Genomic DNA, 12,936 nt, shown 5'->3' on the forward strand with positions numbered 1-12,936 from the left:
GAGCCCAGATTCAGTTTGAGAATCCTTCTGAATATTACATTTTGGGCAGCTACCACCAACGGACCGGAGGAGCCCCTGCAATGTAGCCTACAAATGGCTGGATTCCTGGCCCCGCAGGCTGTTCCTCCCCGACTCAGTGCAGTGGACAGTGTGAGAGATAAGGTCACAAGTTGGACCTGGTATCACTAGGCAGCCCCCACTGTGGAGAGAGGAAGCACTATGTACCTGCGGCTTTGAAGGGTTAAGTGGGCTGGATTTTGGTCGAGACCACGGGGCAGCCAAGTGCGTGCCAGGGTGGAGTTGTGAGACCTGAGAGGCCTCGTTCCACCTGCCTGGACATGAGGGCCTCTTGGAGGAGGTGACGCTGGCCGAAGGCAGAGGGAGAGAGTGGGGAGAATGGGTCCGGGTTGGGCCTAGGGATGTTGTGCCACCCAGTCTTCCAGCTTACAAACCACTTTGCCTAGTTTAGACATATTCTAAAACCACCTGTACTCTTCCATATCAATTATTTTTCCTTACATCTACTCCCCGTTTAAAATTAAATATATTTAGCCTGTTCCTAAAGGGAAGTCAAAGGTTTTGATGTACTTTTTTTTTTTTTTTTTTTGAGACAGAGTCTTGCTCTGTTGCCTAGGATAGAGTGTAGTGGCGTCATCATAGCTCACTGCAACCTCAAATTCCTGGGCTCAGCTCCTGAGTAGCTGGGGCTACAGGTACTCGCCACCATGCCTGGCTAATTTTTTCTATTTTTGGTAGAGATGGGGTCTGGCTCCTGCTCAGGCTGGTCTCGAACTCCCGAGTTCAAGCGATCCTCCTGCCTCGGCCTCCCAGAGTGCTGGGATTGCAGGTGTGAGCCACCGCGCCCCGCCAATATACTTTTGTAATGATCAGGAGAAAAGGATGCCCTCTGTACTTCTGACCATTGAGTAAGGATGCCTCCCCGTGGCATCCTGGCCTCTCTCTGGCCTCAGCCCTCTGGAAAACAGGCAGGTTAGGCTACTTCAGTGATTCTCAAACTGTATTCCTTGGGTCCTGCAGGGGTTCCACAAACATTTCATTAAAAATGTTTTTTAAACAAGTAAGGGTTTACTATTCAAAAAACTAATTTCAATTATACAGTATTGCTTCCTAATACTTATCTAAATAAATATGTAACTATAAAAATAAGAAATGTTCCTGTGTGTACCACCTGCGTGATTGCACGCAGGACTCTGGGAAGTACCGGACGACAGAGCGGGAGGAGGGCAGGGCAGGCCTGCGGGCCGGGGTGGGGGCCCCAGCCTTACCTTGTGGGTGAGCGAGTGCTGCTTGAGGTGGTGGATCTGGCTGAACTCCATGCCGCATTCGGTGCACACGAAGGGCCGCACGTTCTGGTGCTTGAGCATGTGGTTCTGCAACTGGCTGCGGTAGTGGAAGGATTTGTCACACTCGAGGCACTGGTAGAGGGTGGGGCCCTGGTGGGAGGCTAGGTGGCGCTTGAGCTGGGTCAGGGTGGAGAAGTCCAGGCCACACTCGACACAGACGTGGCAGCGGCCACTCTCGTGCTTCACTTCATGGGCCTTGAGCTCGCTGGGGTAGGCAAAACCGCGGCCACAGAAGTGGCAGCTGTAGGGCTTGACCTCCGAGTGCAGCAGCATGTGGCGCTTGAGGTGGCTGGTCTGCGTGAAGGCCTTGTGGCATACCTGGCACTTGTGGGGCCGGGTGCCCTGGTGCGTCAGCAGGTGAGTCTGCAGGTGGCTGGGCTGCTTGAAGAGCTTGCTGCAGTGCGGGCACGAGTGCGGCTTGATGCCGTTGTGGCCCAGGATGTGCGTTACCAGGTTGTACTTGGACGTGTACGACTTCTCGCACATGCGGCACTGCCAGCGCTTCTGGCGGTCGCCCGCCTCCACCAGGTAGGAGTCGTCAATCTGCACGTTGATGTCCAGCCGGTCCAGCTGGGCCTTCTTGTGGCGCTCCACTGTCGAGCCCGCCGCGTCGGCCTCAAACTCACCAGCCTCCTGCCACACGAAGCCCTGCTCTGGCTTTACAGCCTCTGGGGACTCCATGCTGGGGGCCTCGGGGTCACTCAGAGGGGCCAGGTGGGGTGGCTCGAAACCACACTCAGCGGGCAAGGCCTCTGGCCCAGGCAGCGCCATGCTGGGCTCGGGGAAGCCATCCCGGGCCGGGTCTGGGAAGTGAGGGTCGTACGGGGCCACGTCCAACTCTGGCCTCGGTGTTCGGGGCAGGTGCCGGAGTGTCCGGGGCTTGCGGCTGAAGGCGCTGAGGTCGATCATCTTGACGGCGCTGCTCTGCACCAGGGCCTCGCAGGCACCGCTGGACACCTCGGCAGGGGCTTCTGTGGGGCCTGTGTCCTTGCTGTCGCCAGACACAGAAACCTCATAGACCTCCTGCTCCTCTTCCTCCTCCACCTTCTCGAACTTGACCTTGGGCACCAGCCGCACTGGGGGCCGTGTCTTCCGCCGGGTGTGCTTTTCGAAGGCTGCCTCCACCTCCAGCACCTCCTCCTCCGCCGGCTCCTCCAGGGCCCGCCCATTGCAGGCCAGCTGGTAGACATCGGGGCCTGGTGGCCCAGGCTCCCCGAGGGCCGTCCCTGACAGCTCAGGCCCCAGGTCTGGGTAGAAGGCCTCAGCGCTTATGGTGGCTCCAAAGAGCTCATTTTCCGAGACCAGGCCCAGCACGGCGGCCTGGGCCAAGGACAGCACCACCACAGCATCCGTCTGTGTCCCTGAGTCCATGAAGCCTTCCATCCCGTGGAGGCTGCTAGGAGGGCATCGCTGTGGAGGAAAAGCGAATGTTAACACTGTGGGCTCGACGCTGTGTGGACGGACAACAGACACCCTGAGCGCAGACAAGGGCTTGGCTAATTTTGGGTGTGTCTGGCTCTGATGTCTTTCTATTCCTGCTTTGAGAACAGGGCACCCTTGTAATTACGGGGAGCAATGATACCCTTTGTGTATCTAACCATCCCTACCATCTCTCCCTGTGGGATCCTGGGGGAGCCCCGTGCTGGCCTCAGTCTTCCCTTCCATAAAAGGGAAGGTCGGATTTCCCTCCCACTGTGTTCTATGGGTCCTTCAAGAATTCCTCAAAATTATGATTCAAACGGTAAGAAGATCCTACTATTTTTACAAGAGTTTTAAAAGCCCTCCTACTCGAATATCATAGGCACTGCATTCCGACACACTCGGTAGCCCCCCTGGCTTTGTTGCCAAAATAATTAATTTTGCACAGACCTTAAGACTGTAGACGAGGTGTTAACTGTCACCACTTGTAACAACGTGGCTGAATGAATGAAGACACACACATACATATGGCAAAAACAAGGCGACACACAGGCCAGTCTCAGACACCGGTGGCCGCCCGTCCGCCCTGATGCTGAATCTGTCTATCAAAACAGATCATTGTTTTTCTTGATTAGCTAAACGTCACGCATTTAAATATCTAAACTTACACCAATTAAATATGGTTTTAATCTGCCTTATACACTGGCGTTGCATGTCAGATCTGACGTGAAGGGGTCCCTGGCGGCGGCCGCGTTTGAGACTGTCTGAACTGACGCTCAAACCGGCTCCACAGTCAGATCTGGTGGGTTCTTCTGAACGACGGCAGGGTGCCACCTGCCCAGGTACAAACGCCAGCACAGCAGCTCCGCCTTCCCGGGGCTCCGGCGCGTCAGCGGCCCATGGGCACTCTGTGCAGCCTGGTGTCCCACGCACAGGTGCTCCCCCAGGGCTGCCCTGTCCCTGGCCCTGCCGACTCCTGCTCCTCCCGCCCCGGGGTCTTCGCAGCTGTCCCCACCTGCCTCGGCACCCTCTTCAGGCTTTCCCGGGGCTATGGCACACCCAGTAATGGACCAGTGGCTGTGTGGTAGCCTCCTGCCGGGCCTCAGATAGTCACGCCGATGCCCCGTGGCCCCGTGGCCCAGCGCGGCAGAGGGAGGGGGCGGCGTGGCGGGGCAACTCCCGCCTGCCCCACCGGCTCTCCTCCCGCGGCCCTTCCTCAGGAAACCGGCTCTGGGCCTGGCGCCCCCTCCCCCAGCGCCCAGCGGAGCTTCCCCTTCCTGTGCCGGCTAAAAATACCCCACACAGGAATTTAGCCTCCTCGAAACGGACACTAAAGGTTCAACTGTGACGCTTAGCGTGGGGCTCTTGTGGAAGGGATCAGATACAAGGAAGCGTCTGGTGGGGGGAGCCAGGATCCACCTGGAACAAGCCGGAGGGGCTGAACCTGTTTCAGAGTCACCCGCATACCCATGTCCAGCCCCTGGAGAGTGGACTCAACTAGCTTATGTGCCTCTGGTTCCCCATGGAAAAAACGGGGCTGAAAACACCTACCCACGGGAGGGGTGTGAGGCCCAGAGGTCACGACGCAGGTGGAGGGGCTCGGGGCCAGCTGTGAGGCACCACTATGAGGTGTCTGCCCACAGTTCTGGGGGACCCTTTTCTGAAAAAAGCCACAGAGCCAAGAGATTTTTCCACTCTCGCTCCCCAATTCAGCACAGCTTAAGTGATTCTGAGGACAACCTCGAGGGACACGGGACTCATTCATTCACTTGTGCAGCAAGTATCTGCCAAGTCCCTGCTACGGGTGGGGCCTAGAGCCTGGAGACAGGAAGGGGAATGAGGCAGGGTCCCTGTCCCCACTGGGCCCGCAGGAGACTGCTGTGCTCACCACGGCCACCCCTGCCCACCAGCCGGGCAGCACGGCTGCCTCCTGTCCAGCAGCCTGTCTGGTGGCACCTGGCAGCCCTCCCGTCTGCTGTGGATTTGAGCAAACAATGTGCTCAGCATTTTGCTAGACTTCCCCAAAGGCAGGGCCAGAGAGGAGGAGGAACTAATGGTCGGCAGTGATGCAGCCCATGCTCCACACTCGGCACCGGATCCAAGTTCAAATCCGGCTCTGCGTTTACTGTGACTTGGAACAACTCCGATCTCTACACGGAGGGAAAGGGGTCCTGACTTACGGGTGGGAAGGAGGTGAGAAGAGGATGTCAGGGTGAACATCAGTTCCCTTCCCTCTCCCGTCCTCCGCGGCTCCAGTACCAGGCACCACCCAGCTCCTGGCAGCCTGAAGGCAGTGGGCACAAAGCAGTTACCATTGCTCTCGAGGCAGGGGACAGGAAAAACGCCAGCCAACAGCTGCCCGTGGGGCCGGAGCACAGGGCTGGTGTGGTTCCCTGCAGGGAGGGTAACCCCGTAACCGACCATCCAAACTGGGGCCCCTCCTACACGGGCTCACACCAGGATACCAGAGGCAAACCAGCCAGGTGTGCCCTTCCTACCCGAACAGGTGGTTTTGACCTGAGAAAGTACATCTGTGTCAGAAGCCTGTGCCTGGCTGCAAAAGGGTCCTTGCTCCTGAGGGGTCTGTGCCCAAGCAGGGGCGGGGGGCACAGAGAGGCGCCAACAGCCAACCACAAACCTGGGCGGAAGAGCCACAGCTTCTCACTGGTGAGTACTCACCAGGTCCCACATGAGCCACTTAATCCTAAAACAACCCACGGGGCGCGGGCTGGGGTAACGTGCCCCCCACTTCACAGCCCAGAACACTGGGGTCCTGTCGATGGGGCGCAGCTGGGTCTGTCCCCGGGTCTGTAGGGCCCCACAGCCGGGGCCGTCTGGGCTCCGTATCTCCCTCTCTGTCCCTGTGGCTGTGCAGCCTGGCGGGGGCGTCACGTCTGGCCTCCTCAGCTCTCAGGAACTGCCCTGGGACACCAGGGGCCAGCAGGGGCACATGGGCAAGCCCGGGCCAATCGCCTCTTCCTGGCTGGCTGGTCCAGGGTCCCCAGAGGGCAGCCAGAGCCTCTCCTGGGGTCTCTACTTTTGCCGGAAGTCTCCACTGAGCCACCAACCCCTGGCCAGTCTTTTGCACCGGACTGGACACCTGCCTGAGCAGAACACACACCACCCTGCGAGTGCCCGTGTGCTGGGCCCCGTGTCTGTGTTGTCCTGTTCCCTGGGGCTGCCAGGCAGGCTGTGTGCGTGTGCGTGTGCGGGTGCAGAAGGGGCTCTGCTGAGACAGAGGCTGAGGGAAAGACAGAGGGAGTCCAATTTCCCTGCATGTCGCATGTGTGTGCTGCCTGCCTGTCATTCACAGGAATGAGGACTGGGGAGCAGGGACTGGGTGACCTATCGCTATGTCCCCTCCTCCTGGCCTAGCTTCTGGCTGACTTCTCACCCCCTCTGCTTCCCTCTCACCGGCTACAGCCTTTCCGTTTTCGTGCCCTGGCACAGAGCTGCCCGGTGCAGGAGAGCCTGCCAGGCCTGCGTCACCTGTGTACCGGGCTGCCTCCCCCGCCCCACCCCAAGGCCAAGGCCCCTCTGTCGTCTGCCTGGGGCCCCTGGTGGCACCTCTCTTCTCAGGGCAGGGCCTCTCCTCACCACTTGTGCTGAGGACTTGGAACAAAAGCTCTCCCTGATGTCCACGAGAAACGGGAGCCCAGATTGTCCCTGGCTAGTGGTGTGAGGGGCACACACTGGCTGGGATGCAGCTCGGCACCCTCGGTTCCCAAGGTGGGGAGAAAGTAAACGTTAAAGGCAGAGAAAGAGAGAAATAGATTGGCTGCCTGATTGCAGTTGTGCTGGGAGTGGGGGAAGGGAGGCAGAGAGAGGGAGGGAGAGAAAAGAAAAGAAGAGAGTGGGAAGTGGGGGCAGAGGAGGAGCGAGAGGGAGGGGAGGGAGGGGAGAAAGGGCTGAGCAGGCCAAGAAACAAAGGCAGGGGAGGGGGAGGGGCGTGAGGGGGAGGGGTGGCGGTGACACCGGAAGCCCCGGACTGCCCTATTTCCCAGGGCTCAGCACCACCCACTCCCAGGCCTGAGGGCCAAGCCAGCCCCAGCGAGGGAATCCGGTCTTAACCTAAGGCCCGGCAGGGGACCTTCCTCCCCACAAGGACCCCAGAGTCTCTCGGTTACTTCTTCTGTGACTCTGCCTTCTCCTCTATTGCACTACGGTTCCTGTAAACACTGGGCAAGTCACCTGACTCCGTTTCCTTATCTGTTAAATGGGCACAAGAGCCTATTTGGAACCTGGATGTGGGGGACCTCTTGGCCTACCTGCCTGTCACCAGGGTCCCTCCCCAAGATGTGACAGCACCTCTTCTCTTCCCACACTACTCCAAGCGCTCCTTTCCTCACATCAAGACCCGCTCGTACCCCTGCTCTGGGGCAGGGGTGGGTTGGGCAGGAACAGGGTGGCTGGCAGAGCGTGAAGGCCCCAAGGCCCAGGCTGGCTCGGGGCTGGTGGGATGGGCCATTCTTTGACTAACTCCCACCACCAGGGAGACCATCTCAAAACCCAGCTGAAGACAGAGGAGTGCTCTGGGGCTTCTGCCAGCCCAGGCTTGGGATGTCACCAAGCACCTGCGATCAATGTGGTTTGATGACTATTTCCTGGGGGCAGTAGGTCCCCGCTCCCTGACACAGCCTCAGCAGTGCCCTGTGCTTACGCTGGAAGGACAGGTTTGCCCCTTGGCCCCTTCATCCTGGCCTCTTCGCTCAGAGGCTGCGGCCTCCAGGCCTGCAACTGAACCTCTGACTCAACGCACATTTACCGAGCACCTGCTACGTCCTGGGTACTGTTCTTGGTCTTGGGAATAAAGTAGGGAGCAAATCAAAGTTCTCACCGTCGGGGCGCTGAGCTGCGGGAGCTCAGTCCACAGCGCCAGGATCTCTGGGAGCAGGACGGGGTGGGGTGGGGGCAGGGCCCTCCAGAGCAGCAGGGGGGCCTCACTCCCAGGTCTGGCATTCAAGCCCTCCGGGATGGGGCTCTGGGCCCTTTGCCCCTGGGAGCCCAGGCCCCTGGAGCCGGAGAGGCTGACCCTGGAGTGGGCAGGACAGGCGGCCGGGAGGGGAAGAGGAAGTTCCAGGTGTGTACATGGCTGTTAAAAACACCCATGGGACTTCACCTCCTAGCGAAACCAGCCTGTGTCCCCTGCTGTCCTCACGGTAGGCTTAAGGTAAACTCTGCTCACATCTCCAGAAAGGAAGAGGAAGCGAAAGCTGGGAGGCTTGTGCAAACCCGGGGCTCCTGGCCACTGACTCGCTTCTGCCCGGCCCGGCCCGCAAGGCCCCAGCAGAGGCCCAGCGGCGTGGGGGTGGGGCGGCCAAGGGGGAAGTGTGCCAGTCACTTCCTTATTGGATTCTCTTTCTGCCTCGGCTTCCCCTTTTCTCTGTGGACAGGTTCATCGACCCCACTTCCAGGAGTCAGAGTGTCTGAGCCACTGACACAGGGCCACCAATCCACAGATCACACCAGGGCCTGAGAATCACCATTTCCAGCCCTTATCACAGGTCAGGAAACTGAGGCCCACGGAGAGGAAGGGACTGGTCTAAGGTCACACAGTGAGACGCTGGGGAAGCAAAGACTAGGACTAGAATGCAGATCCCTAGCCCAGAAACCCACCTGCAGCCGGGTGGCCTATAGGATGAAGTTCCTATGCCTTAGTTTGCTGCCCAAGACTGTGCCCCGTCAGCTTCACTGCTGCTCTGGCCCTCACGCACCGATGTTTCCTACCCCAGGGCCTTTGCACAGGCTGACTCCTCTACGGGGACCGCCCTTCCCTCACACTGGGTGAATTTCCCCTCATCCTTTAGGATTTAGAACAGGCACCTTCTCCCAGGAAGTGCTCTGCGGCAGGGCAAAGCCCTCTTCCCAGGCCAGAGAACATCCCTGCGATGGTTAATTCTATGTGTCATCGCAGCAGCTAAGCTATAGCGCCCAGCTTTTTGGTCAAAACACTAATGTAGATGTTGCTGGGAAGGAAGGTACCTTGTAGAGCCCAGGCCCAGGTCATTAACGTTTACAATCAGTTGACGTAAAAAAGCAAACAACCCTCCTTAGTAAGAGTGGGCCTCGTCCAATCCAATGAAGGCCTTAAGAGCAAACATCGAGGTTTCTCAGCGAAAGAATTCTGCCTCCAGACTGCATCATACAAATCCTGCCTGAGTTTCCAGCCTGCCCTGAAGAGTTTGGACTTATTAGCCCCCACAATTGCTCGAGCCAATTCCTTAAAATAAATCTCTCTGTATATATACACTGTATATCCTATCGGTTCTGTTTCCCCGGAGAACCCTGCCCAGTACAATGATGCTGATTCACAGTTGTGTGTGTTCACAGCACCCGAGGGCACGGTGGGTGCAGGAGGCAGAGGAGCACAGCAGGGGAGTGTCCTGAGAGGGACACCAGGGTGGGGAGAAGGTGGAGGGAAGGACGCAACAGCCACCAAGGGACCAAGGATGAAGGAATGAATGCGACCTAGAGGGAAACCCTTGCAGGAGAGTCCTACCCCCTGACACGCCTCCTCCCCGGGGCTGGCCTCCAGGCTGCACAGAGAAGGGCCCTATTTTGCTTGGGCTCTTTTCTATCTGACACCCTGACAGGTGAGACAGCCCCTGCCCCAGACTGTGACAGCAAGGCCTGTTCTGAAAGCCCTTGCTCTCCTGGTCCCCCAGGCCTGGGGACACCCAGACCTGCCCTGTTTCTACGGGCTGAGGAGGGCCTGGCTGCTAATGGAGTGAGGCTCTCCCTCTTCCAGGAGGTCACAGGGACCTTTAAAGTGAAGGAAACGAGGACCAGGGCCCCCACAGCGACAGGCACAATCTTGGGCCCACTGTATCCGCGACTCCTCAGGCTCAAACACTTCCCAGGGCGAGACCCTGGGTCCACGGAGTTTCAGAACTGGCGTCGTTTGATGAGAGTACCAACACCTGGGCCCCGCTCCACACAGGTAAACCAGAATCTCTGGGTTCAGGGCCTGGACATGGTTTTTTCTAAAAGTTCCTCAAGTGATTCTGATTCTACAAATGAATTAGCAAGAGCTGATGAGCACTCTGAAAGTGGCCTGGCCTTGCCTGCTGAATTACGTGGGGTGCCCTCCCCCCACAGGCGCCTCCTTCCTCGCCCTCCACTAAGGGCAGCTGCCCGGCTCCCAGACAGCCCCACCACCAGCCCCACCACCATCGGGGCTGCATCCAGGGCGACTCATACGGACGCTGAGCCCAGGCCTTCATCCTGTCCCTGCAGTTTCCTCACTTGGAAACGTGGGCGTGCGTCAACCTCACAGCATCAACCACTGGACCCGATGCACCGAGAACACATGAAGGCCTGCCGTGGGGCGGGGTGGGGCCAAAACACGAAGGGCAGTGACCCCGAGCAAGTGGGGTGGGGCTGGGGGTGTGTGAGGAGAGCTCAAGGGCTAGCCTGGGGCAATCTCGCTGGCAATCACCCCCACTTTGCCCAGAGGTAAGCGTCTCTGACGCTTGTAGCAATGAGCCTGCCTAAACTGACAGGCGTCCGCTGCACACATTACTATGCGCAAACGCTGAGCCGCCTGCAGAGCTGCACAAAAAGCACATGGTAGCTTCCCATGACGCTAAGTACAGGAGTCATGTGCGGCCTATGATCTGAAGTCACCAGGCTCCCAAAGCCACGGGCCCGGATCCTCCCACCTGACGGCTCACAGGCCCACTGCAGGACGCCCTGGTTTCTTTACTGCAAAGGAGGAACGCTTGGCTCTCCCACGGCAGGATGGTGGCCTCCATGAGGACTCTCTGCCTCAGCCACTTTGGCTGTGTACCCTCAAGGCTGGTCTTGGAACCTCCACTGGCAGGCCTGGAAGGAACTTTGGGGACCGTCCTGTCCAAGGCTGTCATTTTACAGATGTGGAAACTGAGGCCCCAAGGCCTCCACCCCACAATGGGGACTAACGAAGGAGCTCTAGATTCCTAGTGTGTTTCTTCCATCCATGTCACTCACTACGGCCAATCCCCCCCTTCCCCCGCTGCAGGCTCCCCCATCGGGGTGTTTTCCTTCCACGGCCTGGGGGCTGTGAGGGTGGGCCTGGGGGGCGGGGGTCAAGGGATTTCCATCATTCGACCCACCTGCAGGCAGTACTTTGAGCTCTTAAGAGTTCTGCCACAGGCCGGGCGCGGTGGCTCACACCTGTAGTCCTGGCTACTCGGGAGGCTGAGGCGGGAGGATCGCTTGAGCCCAGGAGTTTGAGGTTGCTGTGAGCTAGGTTGACGCCACGGCACTCTAGCCCAGGCAACAGAGTGAGACTCTGTCTCAAAAAAAAAAAAAAAGAGTTCTGCCACAGGCCACAGAGCTGTCCCTTGCCTTCAAACGCTAACACAGCTGGTCAAAGCCGGTCAAGGGAGGGAGAACCGAAACAAGCCTTGTGCTCCCACCAATCTGTCACGACATCCCATCGTGCTCAAAATCCCACAGTCACTTCCCATAGCTCTTGGAATCCAGCCCAAACACCTCCCCAAGGGCCTCTATGAACTTGCCTGGCTGGGCCCTGCCTCTGTGGCAAGTTCGCAGTGTGAGCTGTGCCCTCCCTCCGGGCTCCAGCCCCCGGCTTGCCACTGTCTTTAAGGGCCCTTGCCCGCACGGGGCTCCTCACGTGCAGTGCCGTGTCTGGGCTGCCCTTCCTCACCCCCAGCCCGCGGCTCCCAGCCCAGCATCGCGTCCTCGGGACGACTTCCCCAACCCCTCAACCAGGCCTGGTCCCCCACTTCTGAGCGGTTTCACGTTTTATATGTTTCCTTCTGGACCTCACTGTAATTTTTAATGACTTGTTAATGATTTATTTCTTGGTACAATGACTTGCTTCATATCTGGCGTCCCAGTTAGAGCACAGGTCCTCCCAGGGCAGAGGCCTGGTCTGTCTGCTCACCATGGCACCCCATTGGAGCACACATGTAGACGTGTAGGGCAAGTCGCTGCCCTCTTGAGAGTACCCATATTCAAGTGCAAGGGGAAAGAAGGGGCCCCTTGCTGCACCCAGCTTTGGAACGCAGCTGGAGGGAACCCCGCCCTGCCTGGACTTCCTCTCCCTGAGCTCCAGGGCCAGTCCCTGTTCCCAGGGCGGGACAGCAGGCCTCATGTTTCTGGAAGGCTCTGCGTCTTTCCTCCAATTCCAGAAGCAAAAATGCACACCTGTCTCACAGACAAATACACGGTGCTGGGCTTAAAGATCACCAGCTGAACGAAACAGGGAAAAACTAACAAAACTTGGGCTTACAAGTTCAAGGGACAAAGACAAGAATCACAACGAAGGGATGATGCGAGCGTCTGCTGGGCTTGAACCCTGTCAGCCTGCGACGAGCACACGCTATTTCTAGACCTCTGGGCAGTCCTGTGGGTGGGGAGCAGCATGTCCACGTCACAGGTGTGGGAACCGAGGCAGTCCCTGCAGGCAGGGTGGGACCGGCCCGAGCTGGGTGTGCCCAGGGCCAAGGCCCAGCCCTCGGCACCCTGTTGGCTCCTGGCTGGGACAGCCTTTCTGGGTCGTGTCTGCCTCCCCTGCCAACCCCAGTCCTCCCACACTGGGGCCTGATTCAACCCCGGAGGCCTCGTGGTCCCGCCTCCTCCCCGCCGCAGACCCTCCTGCACCGAGCCCTCCGCCTTCTCCATCCCGTCTTCCTCTCTCTCCATTCCTCCCCTCCTTCCGTTTCCCTGGCAACCTCATCCTCCGCTCTGCCACTCGGTCCTGCGTCCCCATCTCGTCTTTTTCTCTCCTCTTTCATCTCTCCCTCATCACGGGGTACGGTCCAAATCCCCCCTGTCCTTCGCGTCTGCTCTCTCGCTCCCTTTTACTCCCCTTTTATCTCCTTCCCTGTTCTCTTGTCATCTCAGGGCGACTTTTATTTATCTCTTGCTTAAAAATAAAAAGAAAAGGAAGGAAGGAAGGAGGGAAAAAGAAACCCTGTTCCATCAGCCCTGGCTTCTCCAGTTCAGTCCCAGGCTTGTTGAGGGTCAGACTCCCCACAGCTGGGGGCAGGAAGGACGAAAGGCCCCAGAATGGACCCCCCCCCACCCCCCGCCACAGTGAGGGTTCTCCACTGACTGCACCTGTGGAAGGAAGGGAGCTGACACACGGCTGGGAGGTGTGGGGGGTGAGGGCTCCCTGGGGGTGGCGCACTAGCGAGCCTGGCCC

At 58.7% G+C, this 12,936-nt stretch overlaps 1 protein-coding gene across 2 annotated transcripts in view; it reads right to left on the reverse strand.

Annotated features, from left to right (window-relative positions):
- The window catches only part of ZNF710 (zinc finger protein 710), a 68,802-nt gene that overhangs the window by 9,064 nt on the left and 46,802 nt on the right, over nt 1-12,936 (reverse strand). Inside the window, exons 1-2 of one of the 2 annotated variants that reach the window (XM_045561700.1) lie at nt 7,621-8,216; nt 1,287-2,774 (exon numbers count right to left, since the gene is read on the reverse strand). In XM_045561700.1, coding sequence (XP_045417656.1) covers nt 1,287-2,747 — 1,461 coding nt within the window. In that variant the 5' untranslated portion in view covers nt 2,748-2,774; nt 7,621-8,216. Of the gene's footprint in view, nt 1-1,286; nt 2,775-7,620; nt 8,217-12,936 lie in introns of those variants that run through there. The other variant, XM_045561699.1, reaches the window with a different exon arrangement.

This window comes from Lemur catta, chromosome 9 (assembly GCF_020740605.2).
Source record: "Lemur catta isolate mLemCat1 chromosome 9, mLemCat1.pri, whole genome shotgun sequence".
Classification (NCBI taxonomy): Eukaryota; Metazoa; Chordata; class Mammalia; order Primates; family Lemuridae; genus Lemur; species Lemur catta.